Source organism: Zalophus californianus, chromosome 14, assembly GCF_009762305.2.
Source record: "Zalophus californianus isolate mZalCal1 chromosome 14, mZalCal1.pri.v2, whole genome shotgun sequence".
Lineage (NCBI taxonomy): Eukaryota > Metazoa > Chordata > Mammalia > Carnivora > Otariidae > Zalophus > Zalophus californianus.
In genome coordinates, this window is record NC_045608.1 from 22,481,647 (window position 1) to 22,500,285 (window position 18,639).

Below are 18,639 nucleotides of genomic sequence, written 5' to 3' on the forward strand. Positions count from 1 at the left end.
TTTATTTGGAAAGATAATCCTCAACTTGCATTTATAAAATATAATTTGGGCCAATGGGAGCCGACTCATGTGGTCACTGAAACTAAGTTCCAGAAGAATTACCGGAAAATGGTACAACCCGTCTAGTACTCCTCTAATTCCTAATATTTGCAGGATGTGCTTCATTGTTCCAAAAAAGGAAAATTAAATATCATTTCCTTTTCTTATGGCCCCTTAGTAGCCTTCTCAAAGCTTCTAAAGTTGGCCTTGAAATGGTCTGGGCAGGGAGACATACAGAGGTTGGGAATGAGAGCTGGGGAGTACCTGGTTTGGGGGGTGTAGGGGAAAGAACAGTGTCTGGCTTTGGTTCTTTGGAAGACCCTTCCATTCACCCTGTGGGCACCGGCAGGGCTCCCCATCTAGCTGAGACTCAGACCTTGAGAGTCTGGCAGAACATTGTGCTCCTAGTGTGTCTGATTAACGTAGTCGAGAAAAACTCCTGTGCTGTTTGAAGCAAGAGGCCTTGGTAATTGCCTAGTGGACTCGATGGAGATGCAGCCAGCCTATTTTAGGCCAGTTTTGTTGTATTTCTGGATGTGGAGTCATAATTTTCATGAATAATACTAACCCTCTGTGTGAAGCCCACTATTCATAATTAGCGTTGAACTTCTCATACAGGAAAAGGCTTGTGACATGATCAGATTCCTGGAAAGTTCATATCTGAATATAACAGACCCAGCAGGAGCTGGGAGAGTCAATGTTTAGGGACAAAGCAGAATGTGGTTGAATGGCGGGCCATTGTGTGGAGACCGGAATCTCTGCCCATCGGCATGTTTCGGACAGAGCTAAGACAAGCAGGGAGGCAGCAATGAAGTATGATTCAAACAGGGGGCAAAGAGAAACTTGAACTGTGCTCTTGACCTGTGGAGCATGGATCAGAACTTTACCGTTAAAAAGAGAGTAACTCTGAGGTAATAGGATTTGGTCTTCAAACCACATGGGACAGTATGTTTCTCAGAAACCCCAAGTTCCTATTGTGGACAGGAGAAATGCAGATCATTAAAAGCAAATTTCAAGTCATCAAGGTTACCATCCCTCTAGATCCCATCCTCTACAACTCTGAGTCCTGTTGGTTTGGCTATCGAGGGGGAAACCATTTGGCTTAATATCTGTTCTTTGCATATCTCTTTCTTGTTAAGTAATCATCCTCTCCATTCTAATTCCCATTTATTTCATTGCTTTCAAAAGACGTGCTTGAATGGACCTCAGCATGGCTTTTGATTTGTTCTGTTTTACCTAGATTCTTTATAAAAGTTTGGTACAGTTTTGTAAAACTTAAGTAATCTAGTTTGAGGTGGAGGGGAACCTGCAAATGGCATTTAAAGGCAAATATAATTTCCTTCACATAGTCGATGTGGGCCTGAAACCATGGGCTTTCTCGTTGCTGAGAGCTATTTTTTGTTTGCTATAAAACAGTCACCCAATTTCTACAAACTCAGCTACACAAATTCATCTTTGAAATAGGGAAGTTTGAACACAGACTATTAGATTATATTAAGCAATCACTGTTAATTTAATTAGGTACAATAATGGCACGGTGGAGATACATATACAAATAATTTTTTAAGTCATTTGAAATTATAGATACATACTGAAATATTCGTGGTTGAAATGATAATATGTCTGGGATTTATTTTAAAATGACCTAGTCTCCCAAAGAGTGAATGGGTCAGATGAGGGAAATAAATGAAACTAGAATGGTTTAAAAAAAAAAAAGGATATTTGTTGTTACTGCATGACAATGGGCTCATTATTACTTCCTGGTTTTGTGTACGTTAGAAAGTTTCCATTATAAAAAATAAATTCTATGATATCTTAAAATTGTATAATATTTTAAATATCTCAAAATAAATATGTAAATACAACATTCAAAGTATCTGGGTTCAGATGTATACCATGATTAACCTAATTAACCTAAATTGAGATAATTTGCACATAGCTCCCAGGTATCTGAGTTAGTTATTACAGTTAGTTATTAGGGGCACCTGGGTAGATTCAGTCACTTAAGTGTCTGACTCTTGATTTTGGCTCAGGTCATGATCTCAGGGGCATGATACTGAGCCTCGTGTCAGGCTATGTGCTGGGCGTGGAGCCTGCTTGGGATTCTCTCTCTCCCTCTCCCTCTGCCCCTCTCTAAAAAAATAAATAAAAATAAAGTTAGTGATTAAAGTTTTAGTTATTAAACTAACGTTTAAATTAAAGTTATTAAAACTTATTTAAATTATTATTAAAGTTAAAGCTAATTATAAAAGTTATTTAAAGTTGGTTATTAAAGTTGAAAATCACAAGGAGTTTATTACTAGCTGTGACAAATGCCATTTTTTAAGCTCCAATCATATGCCGTGCCTTGTACAGCACAGGGGCCGCAAGGATGGTGTGGTCTGCAGCCTGTGGGGAGCCCCTAGACTAGAACCAAAGACAGACACATAGACAGATAAGCATATGCAAGATACTCTGTAATAAATGAGATGAGCAAAAGTTTGGGAGCACTGAAGGAGGGGCATCTGCCCTAGCGTGGTGGGAGGCCAGGGCTACTGGTTATCAAGGAGGGCTTCTGGAAGAGGTGGGATCTTGGCAACAGGGCTTCTCCAACTTTAAGTTTCCTTATGAAAATGTAGTAGTAGTATAATCACAGGAATCTTAATAAAATGCAGATTCTGATTCAGTAGGTTTGGGGCAGGCTAGAAACTCTGCAGTTCTAACCAGTCCCTGGGACGTGGAGTTGTAGGACTACACTTGAGGTAGCCAGGTTCTAGATGTTAGGGTTGGGTAGAGTAGGGAGGGCAGTGGGGGTAGCAGGAACAGTGTGCGCGCGCGTGCACACGCACATGCACACGCGCACACGCACACGCACACACACACTGGTGAATTCCCAGGCAAAAGGCAAAATCAGTGTTGCCGAGATAGAAATTTAAGAAGAAAGGGCAAGGGATGAGGTCTGAGAAGAATTAGGTGGGACCAGATAATGGGCGACAGTCTTGTGGTCTGGGTATGGAGCTTGGACTTGACCTGGGAAGATGGTGATGAGCCTGCAGAGTGTGGAGTGTCAGAAGATGTTTCTTCATAGCTTCTCAAGCTTCTGTGTTAGGGATTTGGGATGAGGTTTCTCCCTCTCAATCCATGAGAAGTTCTCCAGAGATTGCATGATTCACACAGAGGAGTCCTAAGGGGATGCCAGCCGTGGCACCTCTGCAGAACGGGGCATTTAGTGACTTCACTGGCTCAAGTTCCTTTTAATTAAATGACACCCTGGCCTTGTTAAAACATATTTGTTGTTCCTTATAAATATGCTTCCAATCATGACCCCTAATAAGAGTTTTTAAAGCTGTGTTCAGAGCTTGAGTAAAAAGCCAAGGGCACTTTGGAGGTCTCTCAATTACAGAAAATGTTTTGTCCCTGTTAACACTTTTTGCATTTTAATGTCAGCCCTGATGTTTAGTATGTTTTAGCTTTTATTTCAACTATCATTGAGTACTGACATGTATAAAACACTTATATTCATTCACGTTACCTCATTTAACCTTACCAGCAGTGCTGTGAAGCAGGTGGTATGTCCACTCCCCACTCACCATTGTTTAGATGAGACAATGAGGCTCTAGTAGTGAGGTGATCCGATGAGGATTACACCCTGAGCCAAATCGGATTTGAATCTAGGGCTCTTCATGGCAAGACCGGTGCCCTCTCCCTCCAGTTCTTGAGAACAGCCCCATTTCCTTTATATCCTTGAAAACGGGGGCCCTGGGATGGATCCAGGCTACTGCTGAGGTCATTCTTGAGAATTTTCTTGGTGGATTGTTTGGGAATTAGAGTTTGAAATTCCGATAGTATGCCGAATTATTAAGAGTGCTTTATTGACATTGTGGAAACCAAAGGATTAAGTCAGTGGCGACAGAGGGTCTGCAGTTCAAGCTGTTAGCTCTAAGTCATTTTCTTGTCTTTGAGTTTGGGAAATCCCGAGCCCCAGGAGGACAGCAGGCTGCGATGGTATCCAGGAAGCATTCGCTGCACAGCAGAACCGCTCTGTAGGATGCTGGGCCATCTCCACGGGTGTTCCCAGCCCAGCTGTTCTCAGCTGGGAAGGGGCTCCCCGGACTTGGACCCTTGGTGTGAAACACTGCATCAGCAGCCTTGTCCAGGCCTGGGGGGTCTCTCCAAACATGGAGAGATTGAATGGGCTGAAGTTCACCTCAAAAAAGACACATCTGGGTGCATCATTCACACTTCACAGCTAAAACGAAACCCGAAACTTCAGCTGGTAGCCAAAGCACGATTGAAATGAACATTAATAATATAAATTATGCAGACTTGTTTTTTGCCCCTCTTCTCTCTGGTCATTACAATTACTTAACGTTTTTGTTGCATCGAGTCCTTTTAGATTAGCCTTAAATTAGCATATGTCAGAATCCTGCTTCATACTGTTAATTCTTGCTTTATGTGAGTAGTTTTGTTTTTCAACCAGACTAAGCTGTTCAAAGACAGGAGCAGGGGTAGCCTCTGGAATTTCTGTGAAGGAGAGACTTAAGGTGGAGAGGGGGACTCCTCTTGAAGCTGCATTTGCCGAGCAGTTGCTCTCTTTTTACATGGGTGGTATGTTTATTTGTGGAGGGTACTGATGGAATCTAGGGGGACTTCCCCTCCCCCCAGGGCATCTATTGTAACAATCTCCCACAACACCTAGCACAGGGGAGGCTATAATTGTGCTCATTAAATATTCCTGATGATGTGATATCATGTCTCTTTCAGTAAGAAAGATGACACAAATGACTGGAAAGAATGTGGACGTTAGAGTCACACTGCCTTAGGTTTGAATCTTAATCGTTTAGTGGCTTTCAGCAAAATGACTCTCCTCTGAGCCGTGGTCTCCTCATTTGTGCCTTCTAGGGTTCTTTTGACGATCCAATGGGTAAAGTACACACAACCCTAAGTCCAGGGTCCAGCACATGGTGGGCATGAAAGTTCTAGCAGGTGTTATAGTGGCCTGTGCTTTCCCCAGGGAATGGACTGCTGTTGGCATGTTCCCGCCATGCAATTCCTGAATAGGTTATTCCTAACCTGTGTGTTATTTCTGTCCATTCCTTTTTTATCTGACTAGCCACGGGGCTCAGTAGCGTGCCTCAGCTGCTGTGGCAGCCGCTCCCCTGGGGCCTGGTGTAGCGCTGCAGTCAGGGAACACAAGAGGCCCTGCATTCGTTCTCACAGTGCAGTTTTATGGTCTCAGATCTGGCGGATACTCGATTGTTCTTTGTTTTTGGCCGTAGATATTATTTAATTTTCCATGAGGAAAAAAAAAGACTTTCTGAACCAAATGGCCATTTTCCTCAATGACAGATATATACTGTATTTCCAAAATTTTCTAAAGGACGGTTTGGCAAGTCATACTAATAACTTAAAAACATATAATCATTCAGATCAACAAGGATGATTTTACTGAACACCTTTACACTAGTGCTTGCCGGTAAGGAATATACATAAACATAAGAAAGAGTCCCTACCGTCAATCTTCTGATGTGTTTAGGAATCTGATTTATAAACATGGAAGGAAATTGGAGACCAGCCCACCAGTTACATAAATATGATTGAATTAGGAGGTGGAGTGGTGTGAGTTTTTGCAGATGAGAGGGCTCTCGGTAAGGTTGTGGAGGTTGGAGGCATCGTTACAGAGAAAGGCAGTTGGGGCTGGATGGATCAGGACATACCAGGTCAGGGAACAGACTGACAGGGACTTGGAAGAAGGGCCTGGGGTTGTTGTGCGTGTGGGCTGGGCACCACATTGCCCACATAGAGAAGTGGACAGGGAGGGACCAGGTGAGGCCTCCAAACCTCAAAAGCCAGAGTTGGCTAGATGGGGACTGACACAGTGAAAGCCCTAGTTTAAGAAGATGAGCCCAGGGTCCACTTACAGGATGGACCCAAGGAAGGAAGTCTGGAGAGGAGAGGATGGGTGCAGATTTCTAAATCCAGGGGATCAGAGTCTGAGCTGTGATGGCAACAGTGAGATAAGACAGGAAGGGTTAAATCCAAGATACATTTAGGAAGAAGACAGAACTTGATGACAAGTAGAATATATAAGGGATGAAACAGCAGGAAGAGTCAAAGATGACTCTGTGGTTCCTTGCCTGGGATATTTGTGGTGTCCCTGAAAAACAAAAGTTCAAGTCAACAAACTCAGCTCTTCTTCCCAGAGACACAGCTGTATCATTCCTCCTGAACTTGGACTGACCTTTTGTCGAGTAAGGTGTTTCAGTTGTCTGTTGCTGCCTAACAAGCCACCCCAAACCCTTGTGGCCTAAGGCAACAACAGCTTATCATTTCTCTTGCTCCTTTGGGTTGGCTGAGTTTCAGCTCAGCAGTTCTTCTGCTCCTCTCATCTGGGCTCAGTCAGGTGGCTGCATTCCCCTGGGGGCTCTGCTGGGGCTAGGACATCCAAGACAACTTCAGGCCTCTACCTGGGTGACCGCTCTTTCCAACAGTGTACTCAGGCCACTCATATGGTGGCTGGCTGGCTTCTAAGAGAGAGGAAACAGAAGCTGCCAGTCCTCTTAAGGCATGAACTCAGAAGTCCACCACATTCTGTTTATCAAAGCAAGTCACAAGGCCAGCCCAGATTCAAGGGCAAAGGAAATTGATGCCAACTCTTAAAGTAGGTGGCAACCACATGTAGGGGGAGGGGAAAGATTATTAGAGCCTCCTTTGGAGACTGTCTACCATGTTACATCAACAGAAATTAAGTTTCGGAGAAGGAACTCCCACCAAAAGAGAACTACCACTGATACGTCAGGGCCCGTGTGGGGGTCAGGATCCTTAGGAACTCTTACTACCTTCCCCTAAAGATAAAATTTCACAGGGGAAGAAAAGTCTGTGTTTACTTATTTATATAGGCGAGCTCATAGGAGACTCAGACATGAGTAGTGCCGCTTGCAGAATCAGTGTGACTGACGAAGGAGAGCTGATGTTTAGAAATAAAGTTAAAGAAGTATGGTGGGGCCATATTGGGATAGGACTTGGACCAAGATGGCAGCTGCTAGATCCGGAATGGAAGTTGTAGATGGACAGGACAGAGGGCAGTGTGCTTGTGGTCATGGCTTGTGGCTGAGAGAATGGATGAGTCTACACCTAACCCATAGATTCTCTGAAGGAAGTATTTGAAAGGATTGTTCCTCTGATAGGACACCAGTGGCATCATCTCATGTGAGCTTAGTTCTTGCTCCCACGGAGGCAAGAAATCAGCTACTGAGACACCAGCGTGAAGTCCCAGGGGCGGAAGATGGTCTCAACACAAGGTTAAATGACTTAAAATAAGCAGAGTCACAGCATTTCTTCATTTCTGAAGAAGCAGATTTTACTTATGAGACAAATAAAAGGAGTTCTGCAGAGCCAGGGAAGTTTTCCAAAATGCAAGATAAGAACTTTGCTTTTGTTTTCTTAAACAAATATCCCAGATCTGGTCAGAGCACTGGAATAGAAAACATAGTAACAATCAGGACTTCTTATATAAATTGCAATCTGAAGATCTGTATTCAAATTGAGCTTTTGCCATAATGGGCATGCTTTCTGTCTTTGTCAGGAGTTGTTTGATTGCCAGGAATGGAACTCACTCAAGTTAACTTGAATGAAAAGAATTTACTGGAAGGGCATTGGGAGTATATTGCAGAACCCCCATTCCTGTGTTCCAAGAACCTGGGAAGAAAGTACCCACTCTTGCCATCTCTCTCTGGGGCCACATGGTCTCCCATCTCTGCCTCTCTCTCAGGATGGCAGCCATTCTTCTTCCTCTTTGTGGACCAGAAGAATTAGCTCACTCCTCAATCCAGGTAGCCCAGATATGGCTGGTTGCCTTAATCCCCACTTGACAGAACCCCCATAAGTCTAGTGCTCTCAATTCATTACCTGAAATCCCAATTCCAGCTTCCTGGGAGAGAATCTCGAGGGCCTCACAGAAGTCAGTCAGAGGGGGGCGCCTGGGTGGCTCAGTCGTTGAGCGTCTGCCTTCGGCTCAGGTCGTGATCCCAGGGTCCTGGGTTCGAGCCCCGCATCGGGCTCCCTGCTCAGCGGGAAGCCTGCTTCTCCCTCTCCCACTCCCCCTGCTTGTGTTCCCTCTCTCGCTGTGTCTCTCTCTGTCAAATAAATAAATAAAATCTTAAAAAAAAAAAAAAGAAGTCAGAGGATGGAGTCCTTTGGCTTGTTCCCAGCCAGCAGCTGATTCTCTGAGAAGGTGCCACGGGCAATATGTGACCCTAGAAAAGGGTTGTTGGCCACGGAGACTCCCATGGAGGTATACATAGCACCTTCACAGTGAAGCCACAGTTCTACCCAAATGTAAAGGGTGGCTAGTCAGCCTGCCTGGGTGCTTCCCAGCTGTTCCTTGTGTTGGTAAAAGAACAGTAGTTCCTGGATTAATCTGAATAGAGGACCATCTGCCCTCAGCCACCTCTAAAACTTTTATCTCTGGCAAGACCACTGAACATCTGAAGAGAATGTTGCTAATTAACTGTCATACTTTTTAAAGCACCAACTATGATAAACAAGGGGTCTGTTTGTATTTTAAGAGGATTTTTTAAAAATTGAAAGTGATGAAGCCTCTTTGGTAAGAGGAAAAATGCATGACCAAGCCACAGGACTTTAAAGTGGTCTTGAAAGTAAAAAGGAATTTGAGAACAAATATCCTTTTTCAAGTTGACTTTTCCTCCCTGCTTCTGGGAAGAGCAAAGGGTGGGACACGGTCTGGAAATGCACTCAGTTGGCCAGTAATGCTTTTGAAGACTACATGACGTGTCTTCTCCGGCGAGACTTCGAGCCACACTTTCCAGCGCGAGTCAGAGGGCAGTGGCACCCCCAGAGGCCGGCCACTGTCTCAGAGGCTGGCCTCGTGGCACACACAGTGTGGAGGGACTGATGTGTTTGAGAAGTCAGTCTTTAATCTGACTTCCATTCAGTTCGCCAGACCGGCCCTGTGAGCAAAGGGAACAAAACCACAAAGTGAGAATCTGCCACCCCAGCGTTTGCTTGTGCTGCTCTCTGGTTCCGTCTTCTCTGCCCTCGTGAAAGGCCCTTAACCTCGCCAGACCATGATTTCTTCTCTGTCACATAGAATAGCCCATCCAAGCCGCTTCCCTCAAAGGGCTTTGATTTCCACGTGAGATGCTTATGTGAAAGTGTACTGTGTGCTCACCAGATGTAAGAGATCAGTGTTTTAATATCTGGAATTAAACCCAGTTTTTTGAGGTGGCTGCCTTTGATTTTGCCTTTTAACTCAATGCTATTTTAGTTTTCTATTACTGAGCAAGTTGTTTCTGTTTGTGTGGTGAATGATGAAAGCCCTATTTATATATACAGTTGGGCCTTGAACAACACAGGGGTTAGGGACACTGACCCCCTGCCCAGTCAGACATCTGCACATAACCTGTGACTCTCCAAAAACTTAACTACTAATAGGCTGCTGTTGACCAGAAGCCTTACCGGTAACATGAGCAGTCAATTAACGCAGATTTTGTATGTTACACATATTATATACTGTATTCTTATAATAGAGTAAGCTAGAGAAAAGACAGTGTTATTAAGAAAATCATAAGGAAGAGAAAATACATGTACAGTCCTATCCAAATACATGTACAATCCTAAAAAATCCACGTATAAATAGACACGTGCCGTTCAAACCCGCGTTGTTCAGGGGTCAACTGTAATGAGAATAAACACTGTTTATTTGGCACATATCATCCTGCCAGGCCTCGTGGTGTTTACTTTATTTACATTATCTCGTTTCAATTCTCCGAAGAACGCTTTGAGACCCTATTGCTCCTCATTCCACTGTTGATGAAGCCGGGGCCAGAATTCACCCTGGGGTCTGTCCTACACAGGAGCTCACGTTTGGGATTGCTGAGGAATGCTCACTGCTCCTGAATGAATATCGCCACATCCTGGGATGGGAGCTTGCAAAAACAACTCCTGAGCTTCAGCATGGATGCTGGAAAGTGGGGAGCCTAGAGGCACCCCCTTTAGAAACGATCTGTTCCTATTTTTCCACACAATTCTAATAAGCGTGACAGTATTGTTGTAAACCTAAGCAGCAGCAAATTAAGAAGAGGGTACACAGAGAAGTAGCACAAAGTAGATGTTCCCTGAGACTCCTTCCAGCTCCGATGTTTTGAGGGTTCAGCAGCCTCCGTGATAACCAAGGGGACAGACTTAACTAATGAAGTCAGACACAAGCACGTAAAAAAGCACACCAGGCTGGGGCCATTTGGTGAAGCACATTGGATCACCTCACGCCACCAAGAGAAATTTAAAGTAGGTGAAACTGAGGGACGCCTGGGTGGCTCAGTCGGTTAAGCGTCTGCCTTCGGCTCAGGTCATGATCCCAGGGTCCTGGGATCGAGTCCTACATTGGGCTCCCTGCTCAGTGGGAAGCCTGCTTCCCCCTCTCCCTCTGCCCCTCTGCCCACTTGTGCTCTCTCTCTCTCTCTCTCTAATAAATAAAATCTTTTTAAAAAATTAAAAAATAGGGCACCTGGCTGGCTCAGTTGGTTAAGCGACTGCCTTCGGCTCAGGTCATGATCCTGGAGTCCCGGGATTGAGTCCCACATCAGGCTCCCTGCTCAGCAGGGAGTCTGCTTCTCCCTCTGACCCTCTTCCCTCTCGTGCTCTCTATCTCTCATTCTCTCTCTCTCAAATAAATAAATAAAATCTTAAAAAAAAGAAAAAGATTGTTTTTAAAAAAAATTAAAAAATAAAGTAGGTTAAACTGAGTTAAGTTTTTTTGTTTTTGTTTTTGTTTTTAAAGAAATAGCTAATGCATTTTAGAAAGGTTCTGTCCAAAATGATGAGGATAAAACTTTAAGTTTCCAAGTTAACCTTTCTGGAAAACTCAGTTACCTTGAATCGTGTCTCTAATAGCCAGAGAGGACAGTGTGCAGGCAGGAGTCAGAACCAGCAGTCACTAGCTTTAAGTGGGTGTTGTTACGGAGGTCAGCTCTGCCTTTTACTTCCACCCTGCTCTGTTCCTCCACTGCCGCCTAAGAAGTACCTTTACCCACTCCCTCCATGATTCCTGCTGGTGGTGCAGAACATGCCTGTGCATCTGCGTGCAGTTTTAGAGCACAAGCTCTGTAACTGGGACCTTACCAGGCCCTGGGAATACAACAGTGTGTGGAAGATACAGTCCTACCCTTAAGTCATTAATGGTTCGTTGGGGAGAGAGACATAGGAACAGGTGTTTATTTATTTTTTTAAAGATTTTATTTATTTATTTGACACAGAGAGAGAGACAGCGAGAGAGGGAACACAAGCAGGGAGAGTGGGAGAGGGAGAAGCAGGCTTTCCCGCTAAGCAGGGAGCCCAATGCGGTGCTCGATCCCAGGACACTGGGATCATGACCCAAGCCGAAGGCAGACGCCCAACAACTGAGCCACCCAGGGAACCCCAGGTGTTTAGAATCAAGGGCTCCATAGGCTGCTACAGGACCACACAGCAGGGGCATATAACCTTATTTGGGGGGGGCGGGGGATGCTTCCCCAGGGAAATAGTGCTCAGGCTACAGTGTTAAGCAGGAGAGGGAATTCCAGGCAAAGGAAAGAGTATGTGTAAAAGTCCAGAGAGCAATGTGCCATGGGGAAACTCGCAAATACACTATAATTTGGCTTTCATCTAGAACGTGAGCTGAGGGATAGAGAGAAGGGTCATGCAGAAGGGGGAGGGGAGCAAGCAGCACAGATCAGGCAGGGCCTTGTGTACCATATGAGAGAGTCTGGACTTCATCCTGAGGGACTTCGAAGGTTTTTAGGCAGGGCCCTTGCCTACCCCTCCAGCTCCTGTTACTCTTCCCTCTCTCTGTCATTGGTCGTCCTCACTCCTTTTTGTTCCTGCAAAGGCCAACGTTGTTTTTGCCTTAGGCCTTTGCTCTTGCCCTTCCTTCTGCCTGGAATATACAGTAAAGATTATTCTGGTTGCAGTGTACTAACTAGATTATAGAGTAGGGTGTACCTAGAAACAGGGAGATGGAATAGGAAGCCAATGCAGTAGTCTAAGTGGGAGGAGACGGTGGCCTAACTGGGGGAGGTGGCAGTGTGGAGACAGAGACATGGACAAACGTCTGCAGTATCTTGGGAGGTAGACTCACTGGTGTCTGGCAAGTGATTGACTTGGGCACGACAGACTTGATACCTCAGGCCACTGAAATCAGAAAAATGGATCTGCAGCATGGTATAGTCTGATTTCCAGGGGTCTACCTCACTACCCCACTGGAACATGAGCTGCCTGGATTTGCTCACCAAATTGTGAATAAAGCTTATAAGTTCCAGCTGCATTAATGCAACCCATAGCCTTGTTTATGTCTAATCTTAACATTTATGATTATGTGCCTTGGGCTGTCTATTAACTAATACATAATAACATGCTTACTTCTGATCATAATAGAATAAATGAGACAAAAATCAGAGTAAATGACCAGGATGATGATAATCAAGTAGTTCTTATTAAGAACTATTGAATGCATGGCTCAGGTTTCCATATGCAAGGTCCGTTTAACAAACTGGGCTTATAGGATATGCCCCTGACTAGAGATGCTTAACTCACTGCATTTGTTTAAACTCTAAAACGCAGCCATTCCCAAGCCAGGCTCCCACTGAACACCAGCCTCCTACTGCCTAGAGCTTTTCTGTTTACATTCGCCACTATAGAGATTTGGTTTGTTTCCAAAAGATGCATTTTAACATTTGTGTGGTGAGCCACATTTGTTATATTTGAACCATGTGTGACGCAAGGGAGAAGGAGTAACCACTTGGCTGGAGGGGGAAGGGTGATTTTTTTGGGTTAGCAGTGGTACTTCCTGCCAATTTAACAGGAACTGGTTAGATATTAGATGGTGGCAGAAATTTAAAAGTGTGTACCTACACACAGATACACACTTATATGTTTATATGCCGACAAGCTAATGTGAATGTAAAATTTGTTAAACTGGGACCATGCTGTTTTCTAGTCTTCTTTTTTAAGATTTTAATTTTAAGTAATCTCTACACCCAACTTGGGGCTCTAACCCACAGCCCTGAAATCAAGAGTCACACGTTCCACTGAATGAGCCAGCCAGGCACCCCTGTTTCCTAGTCTTTTTTTTTTTTTAAGATTTTATTTATTTATTAGAGAGAGTGAGCAAATGAGAGAGAGAGAGACCACAAGCTGGGGGAGAGGCAGACGGAGAGGGAGAAGCAGATTCCCCACTGAGCAGGGAAGCTGAAGGAACCCTGGGTTCACGACCCAAGCTGAAGGCAGACGCTTAACCAACTGAGCCATCCAGTGCCCCTCTGTTTTCTAGTCTTAAACACAAAGAAAAAATGCTTTCTGAGAGTTTGTATGGCTCACTTTGGAATTGGATAACATATAACTCTTAACTGACCTAGAAGTGCTTCTAGGACCAAGCCTCATTACATGTCTTATTATATCTTCAGTTACATAAACTGAGAAGCCAAACAGAGAAAGTAGGGGAAAGGGCTTCATCTGATAGTGGAGTGATTCATAAATTACTAACACAGATGGAAAACTAAGGTCCAGAAAGGTTGATTTGTCCATAGCCTACAATCAATTCATTCCTTCATTCAACATGTATTTAGTATGTATTATGTAGATGTATTAACTATTCATTACTGTACAACAAACGACCCTGGAACTTAGTTACTTAAAATGACACACACTTACTGTCTTCATTTCTATGGGTCAGGAAATCCGGACATGGCTTAGCTGGGTCCTCTTCTTCCAGGTTTTTTACAAGCCTGCAATAAGTGTCTGCCAGGACTGGGATCTCATCTGAAGGCCCCACTGGGGAAGACTATACTTAGTTGTTGGTAGGATTAAGTCTTTGCAAAAACTGAACGTCTTGGTTTCTTGCTAGACATTGGTCAAAGGGCACCTTCAGTTCCTTGCCTCATGGCCTCTCTGATATAGTGTATTGTTCTATCAAAGTACATAGGCCAAGAAGGCAGTAGAGAGTCTACTAGCCAGACAGAAGTCATAGTCTCTTGACCTAATCACAGAAGTGACATGCCATCAGCTTTGTCACATTCTGTTGGTCAGAAGCAAGTCACTAATCCAAACTACACTCAAAAGGAGGGGATTCCACAATGGCATGACATGAACACCAGGAGGTGGGGATCATTGAGTGCCGTCTTTGAAAGCTATCTACCACAGTTAATACATATATTCAGGTTTCTTTTTTCTCAAATACAGCTTTTTTTACCAGACCAAACCATCCAGTTGTGTGGTTGTGAAACACTAGTATGTTCACCGTGGTAGGCTGAATAATGGCCCCCCAAAATGTCTATGTTGTAATCCCTGGAATCTTTTAATATGTTATCTTACGTAGCATAAGGGATTTGCAGATGTGATCAAGTTAAGGATTTTGAGATGGGTTGATTATCCTGAATTATCCAGGCAGGCCCAATGTCATCACAGAGGTCCTTATAACAGAGGCAGGAAGATCAGAATCAGAGAAGGTGATGTGGTGCTAGAAGCAGAGGGAGGGAAGGAGACGTGATGGAGACAGAGGCTGGAATGGTGTGGTCACAAGCTGAGGAACAGGGGCACCTTCCAGTAGATGGAAAAGGCAAGGAACACCTCCCACCCCCTGCCAGGCCTCCAGAAGGAACAAGTCCCCGCTGACCCCTTGATTTCAGTCCCATATGATCCATTTAGTACTTCTGAACTCCTGAACTGTAAGATAATGAATTTATGCTGTGTTAAGCCACTAGGTTTGTAGTAATTTGTTACAGCAGCTATAGGATACTAATACACCCCCTGAAAGCACTTGGGAGAACCCCTTAATGGAGTTTTTTGAAGAACAAGGGGAGGGGTGCCTGGGTGGCTCCGTTGGTTAAGGGTCCAACTCTTGGTTTCAGCTCAGGTCATGATCTCATGGGTCGTGGGATCGAGCCCCGTGTCGGGCTCTGTGCACAGCTGGGAGTCTGCTTCTTCCTCTCCCTCTCCACTCACACACTCTCTCTCCCTCTCTCTCTCTCTCTCTCTCTCAAATAAATAAATAAAGGGGAGGCACAAGGCATAGGATGAAGGGCTTCCAAGGGCTTTTCCTGCCCTCCAGTGACTCTGAAACATAATTCACATATTGCAACTTCTCTATTTTAAGGAAATTATTCCTAGTTCTCTTCAATGCTCAATTCTATCAATATTGAACAGATAAGTTAAAGGTGGACCTTGGGCCTCACATGCTCTTCAGAAGAAAACAGAAACGTGGCATTTGCCAGAGGATACTAAGATTCCATTTTTGAAGCTTGTTGCTTGTTATTTATGTGTACCTTAGGAGTAGAAATAGTAGCTGAGATGAAAGTACCTGGCACAAATCGCTGTTCCTTCTTGGTGTTTCACAGCCAGATGTTGTGAAATTCTTTTGTTTTTCTTTTTCCTCCAGTGCCTGGAAACCTTGGCTGCTACAAGGATCATGGAAACCCACCTCCTCTAACTGGCGCCAGTAAAACATCTAACAAACTTACCATACAAACCTGCATCAGTTTTTGTCGGAGTCAGAGGTTCAAGGTAATGATTCTATGGCCAAATATCTATAGAAAAGCATGATGATGGTTTTTGGGTTTTTTTTTTTTAAGATTTTATTTATTCATTTGAGAAAGAGAGATACAGAGAGAGAGAGAGCATGAGCAGGGGAGAGGCAGAGGGCGAGGGAGAAGCAGGCTCCCCACTGAGCCAGGAGCCAGGAGCCAGACGTGGGGCTCCATCCCAGGACCCTGGGATCATGACCTGAGCCGAAGGCAGATGCTTAACGATCTGAGCCACCCAGGCACCCCACGAAGATGTAAATGCAATCTGCCAAGATAACTTAAAGATATATATACTTTTTTTTAAACCTATCAAACCATGTAACTATTTTTCTGCCAAGGAGGAACTGAAGGAAGAGTGCGGCTTGGCATTCAGGAGGGTGAGACAGCATTCTTGTCTAAAGACGGGGAGAGAAAAGAGGAAAATCCCCAATATCTGTATCCCTCTTTGACCTCTGACAGACTTATGTATTTCCTTGTGCCCTTGAATGTTATAAGCAGGGACATCCCTGGCTTCACAGGGGATGTGGGAATAGGCCAAGGTAGTGGTTATTTCCTTGCTACATTAGGGGCCCTAGCCTGGACAAAATACTTCTTTTCTTTCTGTCCTTTCCTCTATTTGCAATTCACTCCTTGGCTGTTAAGGTTCAATAATGCTATTGTTTGCTATATCCTTCCTTCCTTCCTTTTTCCTTCCTTTCTTTTGTCCTTCCTTAATAATTCAGTGAAAAAGCCACTAATCAGGCCCAAGCAAGGAGAGTAGACTGGCAAGGTCAAGGGCTTTGTGAGGCAGGTGGCCCAACACGATGGAGTAATTGGTTGCTTGCAAAGCATATAAGTAAATATACTGAGGATAATGGGAGCCAGATTTCTCACTGTTGGAGAAGGGAGCCAGAGAAAACCAAACTGAAACCTATAGTGGCAGACAGGGATTAAAGCTATTTGTAGTGTATGGTTTTGATATATAGAGAGACAGATACGGAAATAAATATAAACATGTTTGTAGGTCCGTGTGTGTGTTTGTATATACATATATATTTCTTATCTCTGTCCACTGAGACGACCTGGGAACATTGACACACTGGTTGCACAGAGCACACTTAGTGCTCAGATCTTGATGAAGCTCAGTGCTTCATTAAGTAAGAATTAGGGCTCCTTGGAGAAAATTGCCGATTCTAGAGCTGGTCCTGGGAAAGTGCAAGAGGAGCCTGAAGCATGTTGTACAATAAAGTAAGGAATGGTGAGGGCTTGTGAAAAGGACACAGGAACCAACTGGAAGAGGCTCCATTGGCCAACTCTAACATAATTTGAGCTTCAAAACAAAAAAAATGGTAACAATAGGGGCACCTGGCTGGCTCAGTCAGTTGAGTGTCTGCCTCCGGCTCAGGTCATGATCCCAGGGTACTAGGATCGAGCCCCACATCAGGTTCCCTGCTCAGCAGGAAGCCTGCTTCTCCCTCTCCCTCTACTGCTCCCCCTGCTTGTGCTCTCTCTCTCTGTCAGATAAATAAATAAGATCTTTAAAAAAAATAAAAATAAAAAATAAAAAAATGGTAACAATAAATATGCCCCATTGAATAAAATAAGAATCTACAAATCCACACTGATATAAATAAATAAGTGAACAAATAAATGAGGAGAAGAAAGGCATTTTCGTATAGGAGAATGCCAACTAACAAATGTAAAAGAAATGTTGGAATTAGAAAATTCTCCATTTGGCAACTATCATAGTGATAATTGATTCGGAGAACAAATAGCAAGATATGTAAATATCCCATGACCTCCTCTACTAGTGGGTGAAAGTTGCATGAGGAACAGGATATTTATATAGCCTCAAAGATTGCCCCACAAAATATTATAAAGGGAATTCTACAGCGGAGAAAACTGGCATACACTACCTTACTCAAGTGATCAAAGTTAGTATCACTAGTCACAGGAAAACTAGACATTGTATCCCACCTGACCTATTAAGAGCATAACATCACTTTGGTTGCATGTTATAAGGTCATATACAAAAATCAGTTGCATTTCTATGTACTAGTAGTGAACAATTGGAAAATAAAAAAAATTTTTTTGAAAATAAAATTTTTAAATTCCATTTACAATAGCATAAAAAAAGTCTCAAAATTAACAAAGGATATTAAAGACCTATATACTGAATACTACATAACATTGCAAGAGAAAATTAAAGAAAATCTAAATAAATAGAAATACAGACATTGTGGGGCACCTGGATGGCTCAGTTGGTTAAGAGTCTGACTCTTGATTTTGGTTCAGGTCATGATCTCAGGGTCGTGGGACTGAGCCCTGCATCGGGCTCCTCACTCAGCAGGGAGTCTGCTGGAGATTCTCTCTCCCTCTCTCCTTCTGCCCCTCCCCACCACTTTCTCTTTCTCTCTAAAATAAATAAATCTTTAAAAAAAAATACAGACATTATTCATGGATTGGAAGACTTAATATTGTTAAAATTATCAGTTTTCCCCAGATTGATTTATAGATTCAGTGCAATCCCAGTCAAAATGATAGTTTTTTTTTTTAATAATTAAGCTGATCCTAAAATTTACACGGAAAGGCAGAGAACCTAGAATAACTGAAATAATTTTGAAAAAGGTCAACTTTGGAGGACTCATCAAGGCTTTCTATAAAGCTATAGTAATCGAGACAGTGGTATTGGCATAAGAATGGTCGCATAGATCAGGAGTTAGTAAACAGTGGTACGTGGGCCAAATCTTTCTACCCATCTACCTAGCGAATAAAGTTTTACTGAAACATAGTCACACACATTCACCTACATATTGTCTATGCTTTTCATGCTGCAACAGCAAAGTTGAGTAGTTGACAAGAAACGGTATGAACCTCAAAGCCAAAAACATTTACTATCTGATTTTTTAAGAAAGAAAAAGGTTTTCAACTCCTGCTATAGATATCAATGAAACCATATAGAGTCCAGAAATAGACCTGCACTTACATGGACAGTTGATTTTCAACAGAGATAAAGGATGGTCTTTCAACAGATAGTTCTGGAGAAAAATGGGAGCTCTTTGTGAAGAAA

General features: G+C 43.5%; 1 protein-coding gene across 3 annotated transcripts in view; it reads left to right on the forward strand.

Annotated features, from left to right (window-relative positions):
* The window catches only part of KREMEN1 (kringle containing transmembrane protein 1), a 67,182-nt gene that overhangs the window by 26,118 nt on the left and 22,425 nt on the right, over positions 1–18,639 (forward strand). For all 3 annotated transcript variants that reach the window (XM_027576779.2, XM_027576780.2, XM_027576781.2), the window contains exon 4: positions 15,446–15,570. In XM_027576779.2, the coding sequence (XP_027432580.1) occupies positions 15,446–15,570 (125 nt within the window). The remainder of the gene's footprint in view (positions 1–15,445; positions 15,571–18,639) is intronic.